General features: G+C 39.2%; 1 protein-coding gene across 2 annotated transcripts; it reads left to right on the top strand.

Annotated features, from left to right (window-relative positions):
- Positions 1-161: 161 nt before the first annotated feature.
- Positions 162-27,830, top strand: LOC308683142 (enoyl-CoA hydratase EchA19). 2 transcript variants are annotated; one of them, XM_081353440.1, is made up of 6 exons: positions 162-365; positions 1,239-1,409; positions 4,053-4,150; positions 4,551-4,695; positions 24,026-24,175; positions 27,282-27,830. In XM_081353440.1, exons 1-6 carry the CDS (start codon positions 230-232, stop codon positions 27,515-27,517), a joined length of 936 nt encoding a protein of 311 aa, XP_081209566.1. In that variant the 5' UTR covers positions 162-229; the 3' UTR covers positions 27,518-27,830. The 2 variants fall into 2 exon arrangements, with proteins under 2 accessions (XP_081209566.1, XP_081209567.1); XM_081353441.1 differs by lacking the exon at positions 162-365 and adding an exon at positions 414-519.

Below are 27,830 nucleotides of genomic sequence, written 5' to 3' on the forward strand. Positions count from 1 at the left end.
GTGGAAGGTCTGTCATTTAATGTTTTGGAAACCTTTGGTGTCATTTCTTGGTAATTTTGGCAGTAAAATATAGGATGTGTGTGTTACTACAGTATGTGATTTATGAGTGACTTTTACTTTGGTAATCCGCAATACTGATTATTTTTACGTCAACGTAAAACAGTGAAGTTTGACACAATAAACTTTGCAAAACACAGATTAAAAGTGCTTTCAGCATTTTCCCGAAATTATGGCTTTAACTTTAGCGAAAAGGTCAGTCGATAAAGGCTTTTGGAGGGTAATCCACCACACGTGTTTCAACTCAGTGAAAAGACAAAGACTGTATAGCACCGTTTTAAAAGAAGAGAGAAACAGCGGTAACTCAGGTAAAGTTATAACCGTGTTTCCGTTTCTTAACAGTAGAGGTCAGTATAAATTTACTACACTTTACACTTGAAGTTGTTTTACAAAACTCTCTCTGTCATCATTGCCAGTCTGGCAGAGATTTTGTGATGCCAAAATCAGAGATTCTACACCTTGGTGTGTGTAAGAAAGCTACGGACTGAATTTGGAATAGTATACTATTTTAACGGCCACTTAAGAAGTAACGTTAGGCCTTGTTGTTGTCGCAGTAATGTTATTCTGATTTAGCTAAATTTTTGTTAAAACGAATATCACCTGTTACAAAATTGCCTGTGACTGCTCTAGCCTACTCTATTCTTGTGGAAGACCACAAATATAACTTAGCTCACTTCAAAGTGAGTATATGTCATGTTGAAGATTAGCAGACAGGAGATTTTGTAACCTCTAAAATTGACTTCCATTATTTTATTTTAATTTACCTACTATGTCTGTGGGTAGATATATAAATAAATCAAGTCATTATTTATGAGAGAATAGTTGTGGATAGTTATGAAAAAATAATAAAATTTTCTCTTGTAGGAAGCAGTTTTGTGGCACCTATATGTTGGCCTTAAAAAGCATTTGTACACATAAAATATGTGAATGTCATTGCATTGCATACATACAGAACAAAGAAAGTTAGCACATGCCCCACTTTTCTAGCAAGACATTTCACAAAAGAATGTTTCTTAGGTTTTAAAATGATAAAATCGTAGACATTTAAAATGAAACTTGTTTTAATATTTTGTTATCTAATATCTTAAGTGTCCAAATTTTTTTTTTTATCTACTGTATGTGCCTGCAGACAGATTCATTCTGCTCAAATGTTCATGTGTTTTCTCCCGTGATTAATGCAGGTACAGGTGGGACGGTGGTTTCTGAAAGGAGGGGTGCGGTGATGGTCATTGGGATTAACCGTCCTGAAGCGCGTAATGCAGTAAATCAAGAGACTGCTCAGAGACTGACCGAGGAGCTGACAGCCTTTGACCAGGACAACAACCTTAATGTGGCAGTGCTTTATGGAGTCGGTAAGTTCAGTTACACACAACTGTGACACACTGTGGAAAAAGTGGGCTGACTTCAGTTCAGTTTGATGGTCAGTGGAAAGAATGAAGAATGTCGTCTGATTGAGCAGTAAAGCAAAGAATAGTTTATAAATGCACTTTACCCGCATTTTACCCGCCAACTTTTGCTGTGAAATTTGTATAGACTTTATGGGGCACTGTTTGTTTTCTGTCTTCTGGTTTGTATTTCCACATCATGAAGGTCAGATCTTACGGCTTTATGAATGAACCGTTCCCGGTCTACTGACATTTGTTATGACATCCGCTTCAAACATTACAATGCTCATGATAAATATATCCACTTCACCAGCTAATTACTCTTCGACAGCGATTCCATTGGGTGCGTCTCATTTAGGTCCCTAGCTCGTGAATCAGTATATCGGGTTCACGAATTCAGGCACTGGTAAGGACAGTAAGGACCCTGGCTCTCTCACTACACATTGGGCCACTGTTGACTCTATTTCCGGCGACATGAGAACATCCTCATTGTACAATATCACAACTGTTTTTTTATGAGCAGCAGCAGAGCTGATATATTTCTAGCATTACTTGTAATGTTATTTAAGTTACATTATGATAAATACTTGACTTGTTAAATATACGTGCAACATTTCAGCTGTAAATAAAGTGTAAATTCTAGCAAGATGAATGTTTATGCTGAAATATAATAAAATAATGTTTTTTATTTTTTAAAAACATCTATCACGTGTCATTTTGTAGTAGGTTTGCTCACAGGATTTAAGTTTTGTACTTCAAAACTTCCGTTTAGGGGAACATAGTGAGCATCGATGCTGCCGGTTTTCACGGTGCATTGTGGGACTTTTTAGGGAGCAAATGTTTCAGTGCACTGGAAGGATTCTGCGATTGAGACAGCCTTTAAAATGGTTGACTCCCTGATCAGTGCCCTGACTACTGAACTAGGGAGCTGATTGAGACGCACCTATAGAAATAGAGATACTGCAAAAACTGAAGTTTAAAGACCAAATTCTAAGGATGGCACATAAGATCTAATGTAGATATTAAATGTTTACTTGGATATGTCTTAAACATATTAACATTGCTTTGCAATTTGCTGCCTTCATATGTTAAAAGACATGCACATGGCTGTAAGAGTCCTGTGTTATGTCAAAGTCTGTGATGAAAATATTACCACGTTGAAAACAATTATCTCAGGGCGTCAAATTGGACACGCTAAATAGAAATAATTTGTTCAACCTGGATCGACCATCCCTACTCAAATTTCCTCAGTCACCTTTATCACGAGTTAAACGAGAGGTTTTGATTTCTCTCACACTCTAAACCTGGATCCCAGCCAGAGGACCATCTGCAGGTGAACTGACCACAGCAGATAACATTACATTGACAACACATGTAAAGAATGTGTGATGACAGTAATTGCTTGAGTTTTTGAAGAAGTGTCAGAGTTAATGTTGGCCACACAAGAATTCCCTTATTTGTGTTAACATCTACTGTATTTCAAGACATTTAAATGAACATTAAAATGCAATTGAGCACATTACACAAGCTGACTTACTGGTCTAGATTTTACAAGTCCATTAGGAAGCCATTAGGAAAATTGTCCATGGCATGTTCGCATTTCAGCTAAATTATGAATAATTGCTGGTTCGAGCAATGATTTGTTCAAGTACACTGAAGGACTGTTTTAACTGGTAACTTTTTACTGAAGTGAAAATGACTTGTAATTAGCATGTGTTTCCCTGAAGAAGAGCGCTTAATTATTTTGAATGTGCATTTGTAGTGTACTTAAAATCTTTTAAAGTATATTTTAAAAAAAAAACTACTTGTCTTGCAGATAATATTATATTAATAAAATAAAAGGGTAAGTGTACTTAAAGGGAGTACATTTTGCAGTGTAATTATACAAATAAGAACTGAGTTAACAACATGTACTTACTATTTAGTTAAGGGTTAGGATTTGGTTTAGTGTTAGTACTTGTAATTATGAATAGTTTACCATAATAAATACATGTAACAATGACACATTAAAATAAAGTGTTACTTAAAGTGAATATTTTTTTAAATGTACTAAATGCAACTTAATCATTACAAATGTGTATGTACAAGTTTCAATAGAAATGACATTAAAGTATACTTAAGTTTACCTTATCAGAACAGTCAGCAGTACACTTTAACCATATTTGAAAACAACAGAAGTAATTATGAAATGAGTCATACTTTATAGGGTCAGCTAATTGCAATTAATATAAATTTAACCTATAATACATTTTCATTTAATTGAAATTAACTTGCAGTGATGTGTCTGAAAACAGAACATTCAGTTTGTACTTAAAGTTCTTATTATTGAAATTATATACTTCAAATGATTAAGTATGCTAAAGTGTACTTCTTTTTCACAAGGGTTGCTTTGTCTTTACCAAAGTGTATGCCATCGCATTGGTCATTCTTTCTAATGTGTTTTTTTCATATGTAATTTAGCACCTGAATACATGTCAAAATATTAATATAAGAATAGAGTGTGTAGGCCTGAACACATGAAAGGGATACTCATGCTATTAAATTATGTTATGCTGTCTGACATTCATGGTTTAATCTACTTTGTTGTATAATGGAGTTTGTTTGATTCAGGAGGGAATTTCTGTGCTGGATTTGATCTGAAGGAGTTGGCCCAGAGCCCTGGTTCCTTCAAACTGGAGCAAGATGTCCGCCGTGCTCCTGGTCCCATGGTATGGAGTGGTCCTTCACAGATGCAGTATTGCATATTAATACTAAAGGAGTCATATAATGCATTCCTTTTAATTCAGCTTGTAATATTATAACCAATGAATGTTTCTTGCAGCAAAAATAGTTTTACATGACCATTTTCCACCCTCTCTGAGCCTTAAGGCCTGTTCTGACAGAGACCATCGACAACTACCAAGAGTAGTGCAGACTGTGAAACTCACGCAATCTTCTGAATCATGTAATACTGTTGGAAACACTTACTAGTAAAAGCGAGTTAGCGGCTTCTGATGATTAAAAACTGTCACTGTAAATGTCATTCATAGTGGAGGGTTGAGTCTATAAACCTTGGTTTGCAGGATATTTAGAACAGAAATAAACTGATGTGTGTTGTTTGCTGTATAGGGTCCGTCTCGTATGAGGCTTTCAAAACCCTTGATCGCAGCAGTCGGTGGGCACGCTGTGGCTGGAGGTCTGGAGCTGGCCCTGCTGGCTGACCTGAGGGTGGTGGAGGAGAGCTCCATCATGGGCATTTTCTCCCGCAGATTTGGTAGGTATTGTTGTTTGTTATTGTTATTTCACATTGAGGTGTTATTTTGCTTAAGGTTGAGGTATGCAGTCATATCTAACGGAATTGCTCTGTTTATTAACTGCATTAAGCCTCAATTATTTTAGAGTTTTTTTTATTTGAACATTTATCAATGTACAATAACAAGAAAGCTTGGTAAAACCATGTTTTTTATTTAGACCAGCACTATTGTGATATATACCATGGTACTAAATTGGAGTGTACAAGATGTATAGTTTAACAGTGTTAAAGCTGGTGTTATTGAGTACGTCACTCACTTTGCAAACAAACAATATAAAAAACTTGCTTTGAGAGTGCCAGCTTACAATGCAGTTCGAATGACCCCAAAATTCGATATAGCGCAAAAATGCCCATGGTTTAGTTACTGTGCTTATGCTGTTTTTCCCCAAATCTCAGCACAATTGCAAAAGTGATATTGATTTTATACAGCATTTCAATATTTTTTGTAAAATGCAATAAAATCAAGAATCTGTGATTTTTGTTTATTCTCTTTAACCTTTATTTAACTTACAAAAGTATAAAGAAAAGATTTTCAAAGTTTTCACTGACCAACTTAAGTGTATTTAGTAAATATTAACAAATTTTGATTTTGGCTGCAGGCCTGCAGCACACTCCAAAAAAGTTGGGACAGAGGTATGTTTACCACTCTCACATCACCTTTCCATTTAATTACACTTTTTAATCCTTTGGGAATAGAAGATACTACTTGTTGCAGTTTTTCAAGCGGAATATTTGCCCAGTCTTATCTGAAACAAGACTGCTCGCTCAACAGTCTGTGGTCGTCACTGTCCGATTGTCCTTTTCATGATGGGCCTTACATTTTCATAAGAGACAGATCTGGACTGCAGTCAGGCACATCCCTTCTATGGTGCAGAGTGTCTAGAAACCACTCAGTTTTAGCATGTGCAGAATGAGGCCTGGCATTGTCTTGCTTCCCAGAAAAGATGCCATCTTGATGCCATTAAATGTTTCTGTATATTCCCAATATATGCCTCCATGTCAATAGTACCTTCAGACAAATGCAAGTCACCCATGCCGTTTGCTCTGATGCCCCCCTATACCAGGACAGATGTTTGCTTTTGCACCTGTCGCTGATGAAAGTCTGGATGGTCCCTTTCGTCTTTGGGACTGAGAACTCGTTGTCTGTTTTTCCCAAAAACAAGCTGAAACATTGACTCATCTGACCACAGCACACATTTCCACAGTCTTCTAGACCATCTGAGATAAGCTCGGGCCAGAGAACTTGCCGTCATCTCTGCATAGAACTGATATATAGCTTTCTCCTTGCATAACAGATTCAAGTGGCATTTCTTGATGTAATGTCAGACTGTATTCAGCGAAAATGGTTTCCCAAAGTACTCTTTGAGCACATGTGGCTGTATTTAAGAGAGTTGCATGATGGTTTCTCATGCAATGCCGTCGGAGGGCTCAAAGGTCACGCACATTCAACATAAGTCTCCTGCCTTGCCCTACACAGACTGAGATTTCTCTGGATTCCCTGAATCTTTTTACAATATTTTTTTATGATAAATGGTGAAAGACATCAATTCTTTGCAATGTTGCATTTAGATATGTGATTTTTGAATTGTTTGACAATTCTCTCATGATATTTGGCACAAAGTGATGAGCCATGACCCATCTTTGCTTACACTAAATCACGAGACTTAACAGTTCACCTGGTCATTGTGAACTGTTTCAAAACAGTTTAAATTATATATTCTGTAAGCTTTTCACTTTTATTTTGCCTTTGTCCCAACTTTTTTGGAGTGTGTTGCAGCCATCAAAATTCAATTAAAATTGAAAATCTTTTCTTTGTACATTTGTCAGTTAAATAAAGGTTAAAGAGAATTAACAAATAACAGATTCTTGATTTTTTTTTTTTTTGCATTTTACAAAACATCCCAGCTTTTCTGGAAATGGGTTTGTACATATACATGGTGCTTTAGATGCACATTCTGTGTCACTTATGCAGTGCAAAAAATGGATTTTGTTACTTTTGATTAAATGTAATAGGTAAGACTATGGTGTCTTATTCTAATAGATTTTTTCGATTTAAATGTGAGCATTTGACATATACGATGATGCAGAAATCTAACAAGGTTAGAAAAAATTGCCCTTATAAAGGTAAATTTGAGGTGGCAAATATCACCCCTTAATTAAAAAAGTAACCACCACACAGAATATGAAGAATATTAAAAGCTTTGAGAGTCAACTGTCCACGACAGACCTAAACCAGCCAATAAACAAGCACAGAGACACATTCAGTGAAGTATTGTCTAATTATCATTACAGACAAAATTCCAGAAAATATTGAGATATAATTTTTTCGTCAGTATTACCCTATTCATGAAGCTTGATATATCTGATACATTACTGTACAGTGATCCCACCAGAGTACTGTTTTGACGTCTACTGATTACTGTAAATGGCTCTATTACGACGGATAAAATATCAATTTCAACCCCAAAAATGTTGGTAAATTAAATCCTGGGCTGCAAAAATATTGCAGACAGACTAGAAACTACCTAGAAAGAAAAATTTGATGCAGTTTCATTCTGAGTGTACTAGTTTCTCTATGCTACAGATACAGTATGACCACAGTGTGTATAAATATGCCAGCAGTGCTATAATTTACTGCCAGGAACTGATTTTTCCAGCTGCTCATTTAAAACATAGAGCCATCATCATGACCCTCTCTCTTTCATTAAACCAAGCATCCGGGCATTGCCCGCATGTGCCTGTGAACCCGTTCCTCAGACTGTCTGCCTCTACTGCACTCGCGCCACCCAGAAAGGCGTGACGTCTGCTGTCTAGAAGTCTTTAATGGCACTCTACAGTAATGATTAGTGAAAATGTTTGTGTAATTTTTAGTGCTACTGAGCATTTTACTGTTTTTATTTAGAAATTTTACCAAACCTTTAACCCATAGTCATCTTGTGTTCAGGCCATTTCAAGTTTATTTTGATGTGATATAGAGGAGTGATAACTTGTGATAACAGAGGTGATAACTCTGGCAAACTTGATATCGAAGTGGGTGAGTTGTTTACTTACTTTTTAATTAGTCTTCCCATTAACGCCATCATTTTGTTCATTCAGACCGATTTGCGAACCTGCACGAAAAAAGAGGCAGGTTTTATTGCGTGAACCAATCATATCCAGTCATAACCAATCATATCCAATCATAGCATGATGGAGGTATTGTCTCCTCTCATGCAACTTTCTCACATTCAGTCTATTAACCCCCACCAAACACCCTGGCAGGCTTTAAAGCAACACTAAAGAACTTTTCCTCTTCCGTCCCCCTACAGGTTGTAAGCGGAATTGTCCATTACCGCTGTCGTAAATAATTTTGCCTACCGCAGCCTACTGTCGCACGCACACTTGCTGTTTTTCCAGCACCGGCTTTAGAATGAACGATGTCCACAGACAAGGTAGAGTATGTTGCATGATTCTATGAAAGTATGATGTATTGCGACATCAGAAACGAAGAAAAACTAAATAATGACTATTGTAACGCTTGCCGTAAAGCAAGTCAAATTTGTAGTTTCTTATGTCTCATTCGAACTACAGAAACGCTACCCGATCTCTGCATAGTGTGGTTATAGCAGAGATAGGGCTGCAAAGCGAATCCAGAAGTGCCTTTCACCCTGTTACGACTTGATGAACCACTGTAATGATTTTGGAAACATTATTTTAAGGTAAAAAAAGTTATTTAGTGTTGCTTTAAGGGGCCTGGTAAAACTCAATGGGCTGCTGGTGTTGCTGTTGGATAGTGTTACTTTAGAAAAACTAGTGATTTATATGCTTTTTATGTCACGTTTTATAATATTTGCATTGTTTTAATTTTGTAATATGGATTATTTTCTCATCCAATTTTTTTTGAGGAGGCTCTGCCTCCAATGCCTCCTCTGAGGAGGAAACGCCCCTTTCTACTATATAGTAGGGAAATATGCGATTTCGGATGCAGCCATTGTCCTTGAACACTCGAGAGCAAGTTGACTGCGTCCACTTGGGCTGTCAGACTGAAGGAATTTCTATTCCCTTGCGGTGAATTTGAGTTGCTCAATATCACGATCTGCAATGTTTGATATACACATGATATTTATTTATTTATTTAGTGCTATATAAATACTTGTTACGATGTGTTACAATGTGGTCAGCATGCATGAAGATGGAGATTTTGGCTTTATTAATAATTCAAACACACACAGAAAAATAATGCAAACCACACATGAGCTGACAAAGAACAACTGAAACACGGGGCTATATAAACAGGGATAGAGCAATGGAGAGTAAACTAGACATGTGAAACCAATACTACGAAAGCAAACAAGGATGTAATTAGTAACCAATGAAACTAAACAGAGCGAGGAAACAGGAAATAAAGGAAACAGAATAGAGTGTCAAAATAAAGGTCCACATAACGGAACATAAACCTGACAATAAGCTCATTGGGCTATTGTTTGTATCATGGTATTACAATATTGCGGTTATTGCGACAGCTCTAGCATCTACAATCACAGTTATTTGCATGTATGAATTTCTATATCTGCAATAGACTTCAGCAGATGATTTTCATAGGATTTAGTTTATCTTTAGCACAATACAACAAGACGAAGGCGTTAGCTAACACGACATTAAAAAGTTACCATAGTTTAAAAACCTGTAACATTGAGTTAACATATATAAAAAGACGCAAACCAACACATCCTCACTTGTGAAAGGTTGTCCCATTTCTTTGGGAATTTAAATCTCTGCAGTCAACCAGAAGCTGCACAATGTTGTGGCATCTTGGAAAACTCATTGATTTTCACTCAGAGGGGTTTGAACTTAACCAAGGGCTCGATTGCTGAAATTGACAGCTCACATCCTTGTTGAACTTGTAATTACAACTCTGAGAGCTCCGACTTGTACCACCTCACCTCTGCAACATTATGCAAATTTTGCGAAAACACTCAAATGCATTAAAATATAGTGTGTGTGTATATATATATATATATATATATATATATACACACACACACACACACACACACACACACACACACACACACACACACACACACACACACACACACACACACACACACACACACACACACACCACAGAGCTGTTGAATGCTTGATTCTGATTGGTTGACAAACCAATAGTATGAAGCTATGAAGTAGTTCCAGTTCTGTAGAACGCATTGCAGTCATATAACTTTATTATTTAAGTTAATTCAAAGATCCTTACAGTCTACATTACAACAGAAAATGGACCTAAGCAAACAAAAGGATAAAAATAAAAACAATTTCCATGCTTTTCCCACCAAATTTCCTTTTATTATTTATGGAAAGCATGCTTTGTCCCTCTCTCTCTCGCTCTCTCATGCACACGTACTGTACTGACACACTCAAAAACATACTTGTGCACAGAAATTTATTGTCAGCGCTGCCCTGCGATCGACTTTTTCTATAAAATTGTTCACAACTGAAAAGTTAGATGACATTTCTAAGTAGTGTGGTGGCAACGTCGTTGTTTTTGAAGCAGTTAAACGAACAGTTTAGCTATTAGTGGAGACACTGCTGCCGAACACTTTTGAGAGCCACACATACTTATGTTATGACACACTAGTTCTAAAATGGAGTTAACAATGGAGGCTTGGGATGAGATGCATAAGAAATTTGTTATGCGTACAACCGTTTTAATGACAAAAAACCTGACTAATATCTTGAAATAAAACATCTGAACAATGGGTCTCATCCACATAGCACGCGTATGCATCGTGAAATCTGCGTACAAAAGTTTTTTCACAAACAAATCATGATTCACCAATAACTTTCTTTCTAAAATATATTCTGAATTTACGTAAAAATCGTACGCAAAAATCACACAAATAAAATATAAATACGAATAGTGAACGCAATTATTAGTGAATAAATCCCAATATCTTGAGCTGTGGTAACCTGGATATAAGCAGTGTAAATGATTGTGGTCTGTTTAGCCTAATTATTGAAAAATGATTCACTCTGCTTTGGATCATGAACGCATTAGCACCTCGAGTGTGCATTATTTTTTAATTAATCAACGGCCCCATGTAAATTATTGCTTGCATATTTCTGTTTAACAATTGGTAAAATTGGCAACTGTTAATGTTCCCCTGTGGTGAAAATCATGTTTTTAATGTTGTTAATATATATCTATGTCAAGTCAAGTCAAGTTTATTTATATAGCGCTTTTCACAACATAGGTTGTATCAAAGCAGCTTCACAGTAATAAATTAAAACAATACATCAATGTTTGTTTCTAGTGGAACGTCCACGTTTGGTAATGCTGATCAATAGTATCGTTGATTGATTAATTCAATTAAATATCCTCAAATATCCCCAACTGAGCAAGCCAAAGGCAACAGTGGCAAGGAACCGAAAAACTCCATCAGGTGACCTAATGGAGAAAAAAAAACCTTGGGAGAACCCATGCTCAGTCGGGGGCCAGTTCTCCTCTGGCGTTTATGAACTAGAGACCGGATTTAACTGTAAGATTAAAAGTATTATATAAATGCCTGGCTGAAGAGATGCGTCTTTAATCTAGTTTTAAACTGGGAGAGCGAGTCTGAGCAACGAACAGTATCAGGAAGGCTATTCCAGAGTTTTGGAGCTAAATGTGAAAATGCTCTCCCTCCTTTGGTGGATCTGGATATCCTAGGTATGACCAAAAGCCTCGAATTTAGTGATCTTAAAGAGCGCGGTGGATTATAGGGCGATAGAAGATCGGTTAAATAGACTGGAGCTAAGCCGTTTAGGGCTTTATAAGTCAGTAGCAATACCTTGTAATTAATACGTGACTTTATAGGTTAACCAATGTAGTGATGATAAAATTGGTGTTATATGATCATATTTTCTTGATCTAGTAAGAACTCTAGCGGCGGCATTTTGAACTAACTGTAGCTTGTTTATTGAGGATGCAGGAAACCAGCTAATAAAGCATTACAGTAATCTAGTCTCAAGGTCATGAATGCATGAACTAACTGTTCTGCATCAGAAACAGATAGCATATTACGTAGCTTAGCAATGTTTCTAAGGTGGAAAAAGGCTGTTTTTGTAACATATGAAATGATTTTCAAAAGACAGGTTGCAGTCTAGTATAACACCCAGGTCTTTTACTGTAGAGGATGAAGTAACAGGACATCCTACTATGTTAAAGTTGTATTGTGAGAGGTTTTGTGGGTGGTTTTTTGAACCGATAAGTATTACCTCTGTCTTGTCTGGATTCAATAAAAGGAAATTGCGCGTCATCTAATCTTTTATATCTTTAACACACTCTGTCAATTTGGATAATTTAGCGTTTTCATCCGGCCGTGATGAAATATATATTTGAGTGTCATCAGCATAACAATGGAAACTAATTCCATGTTTCCTTATAATATTTCCAAGTGGCAGCATATATATTGAGAATAATAGAGGGCCTAACACAGATCCCTGCGGCACTCCATAGTTTACTGGAGTTATGATCGATTTTTCTCCATTTAAATAAACAAAATGGTAGCGGTCAGATAAATACGATCTAAATGTGGCGTTTTTAATATGCTTTAAGACAAACTATGTGCATATTCATAAGTCAACACCATTACTGAGCATTTTCTCCTTAAAACTCCAGTGAACCAAAGATAGTCACAAAAACGCGGTTTGAAATCGGTGTTGTTTCTTACGTCACAAACTACCTTGAAACCAATCACGTCAATGTGGGGGCTGGGTTTTTGCATATCATTAACTGGGAAGCAGTGGAGTCTCAAGAGAAGCCAGGTTATCCTGGTATTTTTTTTTTGTTCATGAAAAATCAGGTAGTTTAGCAATATAGCGGGTGAATTATGTATATGATGTATATTACAAAGTTATGATGAACTATATGCCTTTCTCCACTGATGTTTAAAGTTGTTCAGTGCGTTTCTAGGGATGCTGATTATTAGAAGGCAGACTGAGAAAGTGAATGGGAACATGGTTTGTGTAACATTAGCAACAAATTAGTAGCTATTTGAATACGTAGTCAAGCCAAAAGTCTCAGTTTTGGTCCGTTTACACTGAAACACAACCCCGGAGATTTCAAACGAAATCAGGATCTGTAGCATTTTTGTAAGTCTCCATTTTCGAGGGTCGAAAACGCTGGAGTAGTGTAGACGACAGGCGTAACCGTAGCAAAAGTGATGCATTTTAAAATGTTGAGTTAAGCGAGTGGATCTCTGAGCTGGAGTGAGTGAGTGGAGGTGGGGCTAATTTGAATATTCATGGTTCCGTATATACTAAATGAGGCATGGGTGTTGAGTTACATTCAAACTTTTTTTAAGGCATAAAGAACTTGCTCTCAAGTGCAAATGAACCTGATTTGACCATTCCAGTATGGCGGAAGGCTTACACATAGCTGCCCATAGAAGCAGTCCCTAATAAGGCATCTACATATACATATCTATGCTCAGAAGAGATATGCAAGCACATATCAACCCACAACACCCTAGCAACTGCACAGCAATATGCTAGCCTACATACCACTCGGCACATCGAAGTAACTGCATAGCAACTCCTTTGAAACCACCAATATAACCCTATCAACCACAAAGCAACTTGTTCAAACATACTCAGTACAGCTGAGCAACCACTAGCAACACCCTGACATTGTTGTAGTGACTTTTCCATGGACAGAAACCACACATTTTCCCCCCAGAAAATCTTATCTATCCACTACATTACATCTCTATAGTCGCATTACACTTCTGATTGGAGCATGTAGCATGTAACCATTCACTCAACTTACCAAAATGTTTTGTCAACAAATTTTATGTGTTGTTTTTGCCGCACATTGGTTCCTGTGGCCATTCTGCTATGATCGAGCTTAAATGAGAACTATCATTTGGAGACTATTTCACCCAGAACAAGGCTAAGCACTCTGACACTACCCACTTATTTCCTCTGCATTTTCCTCACTCTCTCCTGTACTTACCCTACAGTGCACAGTAGGCCCTTAAACACCATTCATCTCACATAATAGACGTCTTGGCCACCATCAGTGGAAAAGGGTTTATTTTAACATCCTGCTTGTCGGTTTTATTTTACCTAATCTTGTTTTGGCAGGTTTTAAGGCTTTATTTTTGGGCTGTATTTGGGAGACCAAGATGGGAACAGCCTAGGGGAATCCCTCATGGTGAGAGATGAAGAGAAATAAATGAGAAAGAGACGCGGGTGGGGGAGGCAACACTGGGAAAGGAAAATATGCTACCAAAACTCACTGAAATCTGTCTGATGTGGCCAAATACTTCCTGTTGTGTCTTCAGAATACTACATTGAACCAGTAAACTAAAAAAAAAAAGCCCTGAAAAGAATGTGGGCAAGCCATTTAAGTTAAGTTTATATTCCAAGGGAAATATTGTTTGACAGAGTACAGTTACTCAGTTTTTATCATATTGTCCCTATTTAATTTATTAATACACCTTCCTGGTCTTATTGTGCACTAGTGGTGTGCGGTGGTGTTTTAAAATGAGGCAAAGTCCTCTCTGTATATCAAATGTACATTTATGCCAATTACACTTAATTTTCCTGGTTAAATAAACATTACATTAAAAAAGAGAGACCAAATACAATTCTATTTAGTATTTTTTTGCAATATCTTTGAAGTATGATGAAATTTATACTTGGTTTTAATAAATAGAAAAATAGTTATTTTACTAATTTCTACATTTGTTCCAAAATAATAGCTAAAGGCAGTAACAATTTAAACTACATATATATTATTTGTGAACTAATGTTCAGCTGTTCTTTTTGATAGCCAACTTATTTTCAGCAGCCATCAAGCTTGTACACACTGGTCACAGACATGAAGATGTACCTTAATTTCCCCAAGCTGAATGCTCACTAAAACCCCTACACAGTCATCATGTTTTCAGGCCATTTCAAGTTTGATTTTGACGTGACATAAAGCGGTGATCTCTAAGTTGTTTACTTATTTTTAATTAGTCTTCCCATTAACGCCATAATTTTCTTCATTCAGGCCGATGAGAACACGCACAATAACAAGAGGTGGGATTTATCACATGAACCAATCATATCCAATCATAACCGATCATATCCAATCATAGTGCGATGGAGGCACTGCCTCCTCTCACGTGACTTTCCCCCTTTCGTTCTCAATTAACCCCATAAAATGCACTGCACGCATTAGGGTGTCTGTTTTAAGTCTGTTGTGCACAATTCATCAGTGCATGTTATACCAAAGAAAAGCTAAATATATTTTTGTGATAACTTTTCTTTTAAATGTAATAACTTTCTATGCCTTTAGTTTGACCTTTCTTTTTTGTTGACATCATCTATAGCTATTCAGGCATTGCAGGTAATTTGATAAAAAGTGTTACCATTGGGATGTATCAAAATGTCATGACCTGACTTTCAGCCTCCACGTCAAATAGTGGGCTACGGCAGAGTCTTGGATGGGAACTTCACATGAACTTTACATTCAGGTCTCATTCCTTTCTTGTAGAGGAGAACGCCCACTTTCCATGTTCCAATTATTTTTCCCTCTTTGAATATTCTGTTTCTCTTGGATAGTTTGTTCCCAGCTCAAATGAAATGCAGTACATTTATCAGAGACCAGAAGATCTGTGAAATCTGAGTTTATCATTTTTAAGAGGCCCTAACTGCACACATTGTATCTTATCCAACAGCCCAGGTGGTCAAAGCCACTTGTTCTGAATGCAATTTCCATTTGTTCACCTCAGCCACCGGAGCAGCTGCCAACAACTGAAATGACTCGACCTTTCTCCGATTTTACAGACATTCTCTTTCAACCGTCAGATCCTTCCTTGGCTTATAATGCTTGGACTCAGAGGTGAAATTTTCATAAAATACATTGATGGATTTGACTGATCTTGAGAATGAAAGACTTATACTCATTTCTTGAGCATCTTCATTTGTTCTAAGTTAAATAGCTTAAACTGAAATTAACTCAGGTTTAACCCTTAGGGATTTAGAAATATAATTAATAAGGCTTTGTATCAAGGCTTTGTCTTATTGGTTCTGATTTCACAGACATGTAGATCAGAACTTAAAGTTTAGTGTCCTCATTTAGCTGTTGTTAAGTTTGTGTAACTGAATATGTGTGTGTACGTGTAAAGGTTTTTTCCTGAGCTCTAGTGTGGTAACAGCATTAGGCCTACCCCAGCACCATTGTGTGTGCAAGCTTGCATCATAGGCTTTGTTGGGACTTTGATGTTCTGTGGATACCAGTATCACCAGCATGAACTCACACAGGAAGACATAAAAGTTCAACCGCAGGCTCAGGCTTACACAGACAGATCCATTCATTCAGTCGAACACCTGAGGTGAACTGAAATCACCCAGGTGCTAATGCTGGACTACTGACATGGAGTCATGCAGGGATTTCTGTAAAACCATTGTACAACTCCAATGTCGTGTGTGTGTGTGTGTGTGTGCGTGCACGTCTTTGCACAATAGTGAAAGTCTGAGCATGAAGGTAGTGGATTGACTTGATGAGATGTACGGGCTACTTTACCTAACTCTTCCCTCTGATGCATATTAAATGTGTTGGCTGAGATATTGACCAATCTATGTGCTTGCGTTTAAATGCAACTTAATTAATTTTATAACTGACCTATCATAAGTAAGACCCTTTTGTTACTATTGCTAACTCGGACAAACAAACAGAATTGCTAACTTGCTAAACCTTGTCCCAAGATGTTTTGATACATTTTGGACAAAGAAGGACCACCTCTCGTTGAGGAGCATGTGGGACTTAAATATGCCATGGAGGGATATATTAAAGATTTTAAAATAAATATGGTGGGTAACCAGATTAATTTGAAAGTGATCACACAAGTTTCACACAAGTGGGAGAAGCCCTTATGTTACGGTTGTCACGATCGCAGATGACAACGTCCAGGATCAACACTGTTCATGTACCACAGGGTAAATTAAATTAATTTACGTTTAACCAGTTTAATATGGAGAGGCATTAAATTGTACACCAGTCTGTACATGACGTGAGAACAGTTAGCTATTCAGGTTTGTACGTTAGCATGGACTCACTAACTTTATTTGTAACTGAATGAGAGTATGACAATCAGAAAATGAACATTTTCATTTCGTCTTCATTGGGATTGGGGTTGAATCCTTAAGGACTAGGTTACTGCTCCCACATCATTGGATTAATACACAGCTTAATCCAAAGCAGACATTTTGCTCTGTCTTGTTTGGGTTTAGGAAATGGAATAAAATAAATTCCATTGCCTATCCTCTCAGGATACCTAGAATCAGTGTTACAAGTACACATCGTTTTACCATTTTTGTAGCATAAACACCATCAAACCGATGAGAGCTTCGGATCGTCCAATGTTTCTCTATGGCGCTGAAACCTAAAGATGTCCGAGTTTGAGTTTATCATTTTTAAGAGGCCCTAACTGCACACGTTGTATCTTATCCAACAGCCCAGGTGGTCAATTGATACTCAACTGACATTGGCTCATCTGCGTTCGAGGGGAGGGGCTAATCACCTCCTTCAATCCGATTGAGCTCAATCCATCTGTTAGTCTACATAAGACCAGCAGTTTTATGTTTGGTGATGGGGATATGCTTATCCCAAGAACCACCATGAATGGATGGCCAGTCCATCACAGGGCTAACACACACAGACATGGCATTGACTTCCATAGTAGGAAAAAAAAATACTATGGAAGTCAATGGGACCCAGAAACTGCCTGGTTACTGACATTCTTCTAAATATCTTCCTTTGTGTTCAGCAGAAGAAAGAAATTCATACAGGTTTGAAACAACATGAGGGTGAGTATATGATGACAGAATTTTTATTTTTAAGTGAACTATTCCTTTAATCCATTTAACAAAAATAATTTAAGCCATGGAAACACTTGGATCTAACAACTTTCTCAATCGGATTCAACAATCTCACATGCAGTGCTGTGATGTTTACATATGGTACTTATGGATGGTTTATATTTTAATAGTTTTAGAGGGCATTATATATATCACAATTAATTCAGATAGAGGAGAAGATTCACATGAGCTGTGTCTTGTATTGGCTGTCACTCCCAAAAGTCGCTGTGCATTTGTATAAAGTTAAACATTTGTCAACTTTGTCTCGTCACTGGACATGCCCACATCCTGTCATCAGCGGTCACTGTCTGTCACCGGAAGTCGCCAGCTCTCCATTGAAAATGAATGGGATCCAATCATTTTGTCACTGCATGTCGCTGGTGGTGTGAGCAGGGCCTATGTTTAATGAATGTGCACTGGTCTAGGGAACATGGAGCTTTCAGAATCTGAAATCGGTTTATTTGGATTGGATTTGTTGGAAAAAAATGTGTATATAAACATGCCTGTTGTAAAACAAAATTTTGCAAAAATATATCACTGGGGCACTACCATCATGGGTGCACCTTTGTTCCTTATTTACCCTTAAAGGTGCACTAAGTAACTTTTTTACCTTAACCGAACAGCTTTGGAGTCATTGGAATAGTTATATGACTTTTTTCGGGTTGAATGGTGGTCGTCTCGCATCCCCCAAGCGCCTGTGAGCCGAAAAACCACACTTGCAACTTTGGGCCGACGGGCCGCCGGCCTCAGGGTCAGGAAGTATCGCGTGATATCAGGTCTCGCGATGTAACGAATTGCTTTACGGCACCGCACACAAAGCTAGGAAAGCTTTGTCGGAGGACGAAAGAAAGAGGAAACGGCAGACTGACCGAGCAAGGAGTCAGACTCGAGTAAATATCGTTCTTGTTGATGGACTAGTAGACATCTTCAGAGGTTATCTGTGCCTGTTCGATGTCCGACGCTTTGTAACGCGTTCTGTCAGGAGGAGAAATAGGGATAGCTCACAGATGAAGTTATTACAGAGGCCAGACAGACTCACGGAGGCGATTGGCATCTCACAACTTGCACTTTATTCCCCAGTCGAACTCGTGTAACTGTCTGTCACCCGTTCTACCATCCACATCTTTACTTGATAAACAAAAGTACAGTAGGATAAGAATGAGCATCAAACTGAAATAACCCGCATATGGGTGTTCGAGGTGCACATACAACACAGACTGCCGACGACAGTTCAACAGGGCGCGCGCAGCTCTTAAAGGGGCCACACCTTATTTCCACTCATTACAGCTTCCATCCTATTGAACAGGTACCGGTATAGAGGGCGGAAGGGATCAGGCCGTGAGTGCAGAGACGGCTCTGCGCGAGTGGTATTTACGACAGTAACGTTAAATACAAGTACTCCACAGCGACTCTAGGGGTTGCTGTTTGACAAAAACGGAAAGCTGCATAGTGTGCCTTTAAAGATAGCATCTGTACCCGGTTTATACTTCTTAACCCTCTGAGGTCGACAAACGCGCCGGCGCGTTTTGCTGGATTTTCTCCACATTGTAGCACTTTAAACTTAAATTTCTCCGTCATTTATGGTCATACAGAAAAAATAAATATAAAAAAAGAATCTGTGGTATTTCTACTTTTGTATGTGTCCACTTCCAATCAAATCAAAACATTGTGCTTTTGTAAAATAAGGAAAAAAAACAGTGTGTGCGTTCTGCCTCTCCGTCGCGGTGAACTTTTTTTTCTTGAGCACGTCTATAAACTGAAACAAAACTCAGCGAATACTTGTTACACATTTATGAGCCATACACCTTTATAAACATTTAAGTGTGTACTTTTAAATGATCGGATTCAAAACGAAAACAAATATTCTCTGTTTAAGTAATTTGTATAAAACCAACAAGATTTCCAGCTTCTCAAACGCTTCCTAATTATTTTTAATTCGGCCACGCCCACTCGCGCAAAAGATATTCACATGCAAATCTCCACATGGAACGCGATCGCCCTCATTACCTCAACAACAAAACACTTCACTTCACTTTTCGTCGAGTTTGAAAGACGTGCCTGAGCTTACATTGGATTTACATCAGAAGAAGAAGAACGATATTTGAAGACAAGAAAGATAAGGTAAGAAATTCTTACATATTAGTTTGCTATTGTTGCATAAATTTCACATTGCAGTTGAACTGTTGCTAGATATATGGTGAATATTATAATATTTAGACCCGTGTTTACTGTTACTGTGTTTGTGGATATCTGCTCAAACGTAGATAGGCTATGTATATGGTAGGCCTAACCATAGGTACTAATATGTACTCTTGAGGTATTAATATGCACCCTGTTGTAGGGGTAACAGGTACATATACCTTTGAGGGTACTGCCCCACTGACCCATAAACATTAATGTTTTTCTGATCTTGTATGTCATAGTCACTTGGAAGCATTGATTAAAATGGAGCAAGGACATAGAGGAACAATGCAAGGTTTGTGAAAGTGCACTGTATCTTACGACTAAAACTTTTGCTGGATAATGCTCTGACATTGACATCCACTGACTAATGAGAATTTCAGATCCAATTATGCTTTCCAAAGTCCACTTTGCTGTATTTCCGCTAGATTTCTAATGGACCTGGCTGTTTCTACAACCTCAAAATCATGACAACCAGACGTCAACTGTTCTTTATGAATATTGGTGATTTGTGGCTAATTGAGCTAACTGAGTAACTGTGACTGCTGGTGAAACAAAGTTGAACATAATTGCCAATGAGCTAGTGTAGAAAGTGTTTCATTTATGTATTCTACATTCTGCCTCTGCTTTTTAGACTAGACTCACCTTCTGAAACAGATGCACCTCATCATGTCTGTCATGTCAGCTGCATGTTCGCAGATGTGTAATAGAGATGGAGGACTGACTATCGGAACAACGGACTTGAGTAATGGGGTAAAGGAGCAGAGGAAATATGGAAGGATGTGCTCACTGACTGAAACTCCCTCCTACCTCAGCTCGGGCTGCCAGATGTGTAGTGTGTTGGACTGGAGGACATGTGATTGGTAGCAGATGTATCCACTCATTATCTCTCACCCTCTCAAGCCTCTATGAATAAAGCTGCATTATTTTAATAACCTGTTACAATAGGGCTGATAATTTTGGGAGAAAATGTCCTTTCGAGAATGTGCTAGTAATGATGCTAGTTTGAATTGGCAGAGATAGAGAGAGGTCTCTGTGTAGAGAGATTGCTGGCGATTAGACATGTATTCAAGACCCCTGTGTGTGTGTGTAGGTTTGTGTCAATAAGTGAAGGTAAAACAATGGCCTGTGTGCATTATGATCATTCACATAATACATAAGCACTCTGTGATTAATTTGAGCCAGATCCTGCTGGATCCTGGTCAGGAAAATGTCAGATTTTGCGTTCCGGCAGTTGTATGTTAACAAGGGCAATACATGGTGACAGCTTACAGTTTTTTGTTTTGCGCGCTGTGAACTGCGGAAAGTTTGGAGAGTGTATACCTGACAAATTATTCCAATAAAAATAAGTTAATATTGCCAAAAGGTCAAAAAGGCAGTCAAGCACATTTTCATTTTTCATATCCTTGATGAGCTGATGGTGTTTCTGATCAAAAGAGGTCCTGAATAGATGGAACTGCACCCCTAGACAGTTCTGCTAATAATAATCAGGATAGCCAGAGACACAACAATTTAAACAGCCAGGGACTGCAACGAAGGGGGACCTAGAGATGGCTAACGAGTTGAATCAGTTCTTCAACAGGTTTGATATAGGGCTCCAGGCTGCTCTCCAATGCACATCCCCCTACAGTTACTTCACTGTACCGATAGAGACCACCCACAACAATCATTTTCACCTTCAACTCCCCCAGCAGCTTCCCTCTCAGACACTCTTCACAGCTGACAGCTGTCAGGCCAAATTGACCATCACAGAGGACCAGGTTAAGAGGGAGCTGGGGAGACTTCACCAGGGTAAGGCAGCAGGACCTGATGGCATTTGTCACAGAGTCTTAAGAGCCTGTGCCGACCAGCTGAGGGGAGTGCTCCAGTGCCTGTTCAACTTGAGTCTTAGCCTGGAAAGAGTTCCGGTGCTCTGGAAAACATCTTGCCTTGTTCCAGTACCAAAGAAACGGCGCCCCGCCCATCTAAACGACTATAGACCAGTAGCACTGACTTCCCATATTATGAAGACCATGGAGGGGTTGGTCCTGGGTCACAGTTTGCCTACCAACCTCGGGTGTGGACGATGCCATCATCTACATGCTGCATTCACATCTGGACAGAGCTGGCAGCACTGTGAGAATAATGTTCTTTGACTTCTCCAGTGCCTTCAACAGCATCCAACTAGCATTACTGGGAAGGAAAATGGATGTTATGCAGGTGGACTCCTCCATAATCTCCTGGGTCATGGACTACCTCACAGGTAGACCACAGTTTGTGAGACTGCAGAACTGTGTGTCTGAGCGGGTGGTGAGCAACATGGGTGCTCCTCAGGGAACGGTTTTGTCTCTGTTTCTATTTACCCTCTATACCTTAGACCAGTGGTTCTCAACTCCAGTCCTCGGGACCCACTGCTCTGCACATTTTGTTTGTCTCCCTTATTTAACACACCTGAACCAGATCATCAGCTCATTAGGAGAGACTCCATGAACTGAACTGAGTGTGTCAGATAAGAGAGACATACAAAATGTGCAGAGCAACGGGTCCCGAGGACTGGAGTTGAGAACCACTGCCTTAGACTTCAATTACAACTCGAAGTCATGCCACCTCCAGAAGTTTTCAGATGATTCAGCTGTGGTTGGTTACATTGAGGGCGGGCAAGAGACGGAATATAGAGCTCTGGTCAACAGTTTTGTGAAGTGGTGTGGAGTGAACCATCTACAAATGAATGCAAATAAAACTGGTATAGAATTGGTAATTGATTTTAGAAGGAAAAAAGACCATCCCTCACCTATTTCTATTCACGGCAGAGACGTTGAGATAGTGGACTCCTATCGGTATTTAGGGATCCACATAGATGACAAACTTGACTGGACAAAAAACAAATTGAAGAATTTGCGAGAGCCCCCTGCAGACGTTGAGGGACCACCCGCTGCGACGAGTGAGCCAGAGCCCAAGTACAAGAGAACAGCACTCACCATCGCCCCGGAAGTGCAACCCCTAGCAAGTCTGACCAGGGGTGTGAGCCGCGACTCCAGCAGAGAATGAGAATGAGAACCAAGGACTGGCTGATGGACGTCAGTGAAGAAGAATTGATTCCCACCCAAGCCTACCCAACATCTAATTCCTCCTGCCTCGGATAACTTCGCTCCATCTCGGCCCGTCAACCTGATGGCTCTGCCTTGGCTCCTCCCACCTTCTGCTCCACCAGAGACCCTCGGCCTTGCAGCTTCACCGGGTTCCCTCGTCCCACCGGTTCCCCCTTGGTCAGTCGTTGCCCTACTTCTGTCCGCTGCGCTCCGTCCCTCCTCCCCTACGGCTGCAGTGGGTTCCTTCTTCCCTTTCGGGATTGCCTTTGTCCTCAGTCACACCGGCACCGCCCCAATCCATGGGTAATCTGGCTCCACCGCCGACGCTATTCACCACGGAATCACCTGGGTCTCCAGCACAAGCGATGTCGCTCAGCTCCATCGGCCCTCGGTCTGTGCCATTGCAATTCCCACCCTGTGCCATTGCAATTCCCACCACTCGTTAGTTTCTATGGTTACTGTCATTACTTAGTTTGGTTACCTGTGTTTACCTCGTTATCTTTTGTATATTAGTTCATGTCTGTTCCCTTTGAGTTTGTCCGGTCACTGTTATATTTAAGTGTGTGAACTCTTCTGCCTGTTTGGATTGCTACCCGTTTGGATTATATAAGTAAACTTTGTGTTGGAACCTTACTCTTCTGTGTCTTTGTCTGCCTGCATACATTTGTGACACTTATGCTCACCAAGGCTGCATTTATTTGATCTAAAATAAATATATATATATATATATTTAAAAAATGTAATTATTGCTGATGACAAAGCTGAATTTTCAGCAACAATTTTGTCCAGTCTTCAGTATCACATGATCCTTCAGAAATAAATTGAATATGTTGGTTTGGTGCACAAGAAACATTTATTATTATTATCAGTGTTGAAATCAGTTGTGCTGCTTCATATTTTTGTGAAACTAGAAGCACTTATTTTAAATATAAATCTTTCATAACATTATTAATGTATTTACTTGCTAAATAAAAGTATTATCTTTCAAAAAAAAAAAAAAACTGACGTCAAACAGTACCATATATCTCTGTTCATAACTCAACTTTTTCCAGTTAATCCTATGTCTATAAGAAAAACTAACCTCAAACAGTACCGTATATCTCTGTGTTCATAATTCAACTTTTTCCTGTTAATCCTATGTCTATAAGCCTCTTTTTATCTGTCTCACACAGGTGTTCCATTGATTGATGGGGGTACTGTGAGATTGCCACAGCTGATTGGTCTTTCTCGAGCTCTAGATCTCATTCTCACAGGCCGACCGGTGAAGGCGCAAGAGGCTTTAACATTTGGACTGGCAAACAGAGTGGTGCCCGATGGCCAAGGTACACATACAGTACACCCTGAAACTTGCTTTAGCATGATGAGGTGTATCCGGTCCTACTCGACCCGCTCTGAGTGGGATTTGAACCAGGGTCTCCGGCGTGGGAGGCAGGCGCACTAACAAGACGCTAAAGACCACAGCCGCTAGTGCGCCTTTTGAGGCCAGGGGAGTAAGGTTTACACGCACTGCTCTTACAGCCTAGGTCCGTTACATTCACCCCCTAAACCTCACTCCCATTCGGGTCACAGCACCAAATGTAATTGGTCCTACTCGACCCGCTCCGAGCAGGGTTCTAACTGGGGTCTCCGGCGTGGGAGGCGGGTGCGCTTACAAGGACACTAAAGACCGCAGCCTCTTGCGTCAGTCGCTAACGTGCCTCTTGAGGCCAGGGGAATGAGGTTTACACGCACAACTCTTACTGGCCTGTGTCCGTTAAAGAGGCAATTGAAAATCATATACCACTTGGAATAGATTTTAACCATGTTGAAGAAATGTCATTGATGGTGTCTTGCTTAGAAAAAAAATTGTTTAAAAGTTGTTCATGACCAATCAGGTTGAAACCTAGGTAGAGCCAGAGCTGCCGTTGGTAATACTTTATTTCAATGGTCCACCTAACACTAACCTAACAGTCTACTACAGTCTACCAATACTTTAATGAGTGTTAGTTGACATGTAGTTGCAAAATTACTTTTAGATAACAGAATGTCCAAAGTGTACCTTTGACATAAAGTGTAACCCTGGCGTTAAGTCAGTAGTAGATAACTGGTTTTTGATTATCAATGGCCCTAAGCACTTGTTAAAGACTTCAGTTGCAGTCCTAGCTGGTCCTTTTAATGACCATCAGAAGAAAGAAAGCCATATATGTTTATAAAAATGTGATTCTTTTAGACCACATGTGTCAAACTCAAGGCCCGCGGGCCAAATCCGGCCCGCCACATTATTTTATGTGGCCCGCGAGAGCATATGGGTGTCTTAAAATTAGGGATGCAACAAAATTTAGGCTGCCGAAAATTTTCGGACGAAAATAACATTTTCGGTTTTTGGCCGAAATATAGCCTACTAAAAAGCCGCCGCGCCCCTCCGTGTTCGGCGATGGTTTCACTCTGGCTCAGCGTGTTTTATGACTTTGCATGCGAGTCCGCTTCCGAAGATGCAGAACGATGCATATCGTTCTGTTCCCCTCGGTTCCGCTGTGTGTGTGCGCTGTGCTCTCCGCTCCGTGTCCACAGCGCGTTCTGCTCAATGTTCCGCAAGCAACCTCCGTGTGTGTGTGTGTGAGTGTTTGCGAGTTCTGCTCACGCTCATTGGAAAGGCAAAGTCCGCTTAAAAAACGTGCCGACATGAAATTTCTCTGGACTTGTTTCTTTTTGCAATAGTACTACTGTGCTGTAGCATGGTGTATAGCCGTGCTGGGCAACACTGGTAAAATTACACGAATCACGATCCTCTCGTTCACTGGTCCTCTCCCTGATCTGCTCATTCTCTGACAAAAATAGCTTTGTAGTACTATATGCCTACTTTATTTTGACAATTGGTAAAAAAAAAATCTGTTAAATCTGATTCTGCTGCATAGAACTGATTAAAGAATAATATATTGATATTTTATATTATTTTAAAATAGGTACCTGTATTAGCCTTTTCACTATTTGTATCACTCCGCTTGTCTGTGTTTGCGCCACTTGCATCATTAAGCCAGTAGGTGGCGACAAGTGACTGTCTTTAGGAGTGAACAATTGAACTTTAAACTGATTAGTTTTAAAAAGATTGCACTGGTTTTTGATTGAAATGTAACATCTATGCAAAATAATCCTTGAAAGATTTCTCATTTAAGGCCATTCTCGTTTGGAATATGTGATTGTGTATTGTCAACAATAAGCAGAAACATTTTGCATTTCCATTTTGTAGTGTGGATCATTCATTGCAACATTTATCCTTATTCTCATTTTTAAGAATCTGTTATTTTGACAAATAATTTATGCTACTGCCCACTGACATGCTTTTAAAGCTATTGTTATCCCCCAAAAAATTGGCCTTTAAACACCTTAAAATGCACATATGTAGGTCAGAGAAATCCAAATTTGATCAGGGGAGCATGTCCCCGAACCCCCCTAACTACCTCACATTTGAATACGCATGACTGTGTAGTAATGTGTGCTGGTGTGGCTGGCTAGTACAGTGCCAGGGCTGAATTTTTGAGCCAGTTTGCCCCTGCATATATACAATCATACAATATTATCTGTATCAAATCATTATTACCCAGCTCCTGATGTTTCGGGCTCATCCCCTGATGTTTTTAAAACCTAGAAACACCCCTGCAAATGCATATACAATATTTGTAACTTAAATAAGTAATAATCAAATAAAGAGACAATATTAACATTTTAAAAGTCTTACAGTTACAACCGGCCCTTTGAGGGCAGCCATAATGCTGAAGTGGCCCTCAGTGAAAATGAGTTTGACACCCCTGTTTTAGACTATATCTGTTTTTCCACAGCATGTCAGTGCATCTTTTGATGCTGTACTGAATACGTGTTGTTATCTGACCACTATGCGTGTGTTTGCATCTTTCATTCATCCACAGTAGAGTTCCCTTGAGAATGTTAGCAGATAAAACTAATGTAATGTGACCGCAATTCACACAGTCACAGTCAGGTTAGATGAGATGAGCTCAAAGCTGTTTAGAGATACCATCAAAGTAAACACTTCAGTTTCAAAGTGAGAGTCACTCGAGTGGACTTTCCATAAGAGATCTGGACAGAGGCCAGAGCTTTAATTTGCTACACAACATGAGTCCATATCAGAAGGAAATGAGTGATGATATGGAGGTCACTCAAGGTCACACATTGAAGTCATCATGAGACGGAAGTTGTGATCGTATTATCTTCCCTATTGTGACGTATATCCAAGTGAAACGGCTTTTTGAACTAGAAAAAAAAAATCTTGGTGACTTTAAGGTCAGCTAAAAATAAAAGCAAAACTTTTGGTCAGAGGTGTCACATCTATTGCTGAAATTTTGACCTCTTCTGTCTATTACACTTAGTTAGGAATGGACCCATTTTGGCAGCATGTTCACATCTAACAGTCAGTCTTGTGTGCGTTTGTTTTAGCACTTCAAGTGGCTCTTGAACTTGCTGAACAGGTCAGCGCATTTCCGCAGCTCTGTCTCCGTGCCGACCGTAACTCCACCTACCACGCTGTCTTTGACTCCTCCTCCTTCACCCAAGCCATGCAATATGAGTTCGACCAAGGTCTGCCAGTCATTCCAGCTGAAGCAGTCACTGGGGCAAAAAAATTCAGCTCAGGCGCTGGAAGAGGAGGGACATTCTCTAAGAGTAAACTGTAAATGGACAGCTGATTGGAAATTAGTCAGTGTGTGTAACTAAATAATACAGATATTAATGTACAGCGAATCACGTTAGAGTCTATGATAAAAAGTTGATTTGGTCCAGTCCAGGCCTGGGGTAAGATGGAGCCTGCTATTAATAATGGTTTGTTGTTGTCCATAACTTAACTGTGACAACTGAACCTTTGTCAAATATTTGTAAGTTTATATTTGTAAATCATAAGAATGTGCATTTGTAAATTTACCTCAGATCAAGTTCCCCTCAGTATATTTGTTATTGCTAATCAAATGTATTAAAGATCATACTGAAGAC

The sequence above is a fragment of the Scardinius erythrophthalmus genome (assembly GCF_964197995.2).
Source record: "Scardinius erythrophthalmus genome assembly, chromosome: 22".
Lineage (NCBI taxonomy): Eukaryota > Metazoa > Chordata > Actinopteri > Cypriniformes > Leuciscidae > Scardinius > Scardinius erythrophthalmus.

Excerpts from the sequence above, each read along its gene's own strand:
- LOC308683142 (XM_081353440.1), top strand. The coding sequence starts at position 230 with ATGGCTTTAACTTTAGCGAAAAGGTCAGTCGATAAAGGCTTTTGGAGG. Across the intron at positions 1,410-4,052 it reads GGCAGTGCTTTATGGAGTCG|GAGGGAATTTCTGTGCTGGA; the intron begins GTAAGTTCAGTT and ends TGTTTGATTCAG. Across the intron at positions 4,151-4,550 it reads GCCGTGCTCCTGGTCCCATG|GGTCCGTCTCGTATGAGGCT; the intron begins GTATGGAGTGGT and ends TTTGCTGTATAG.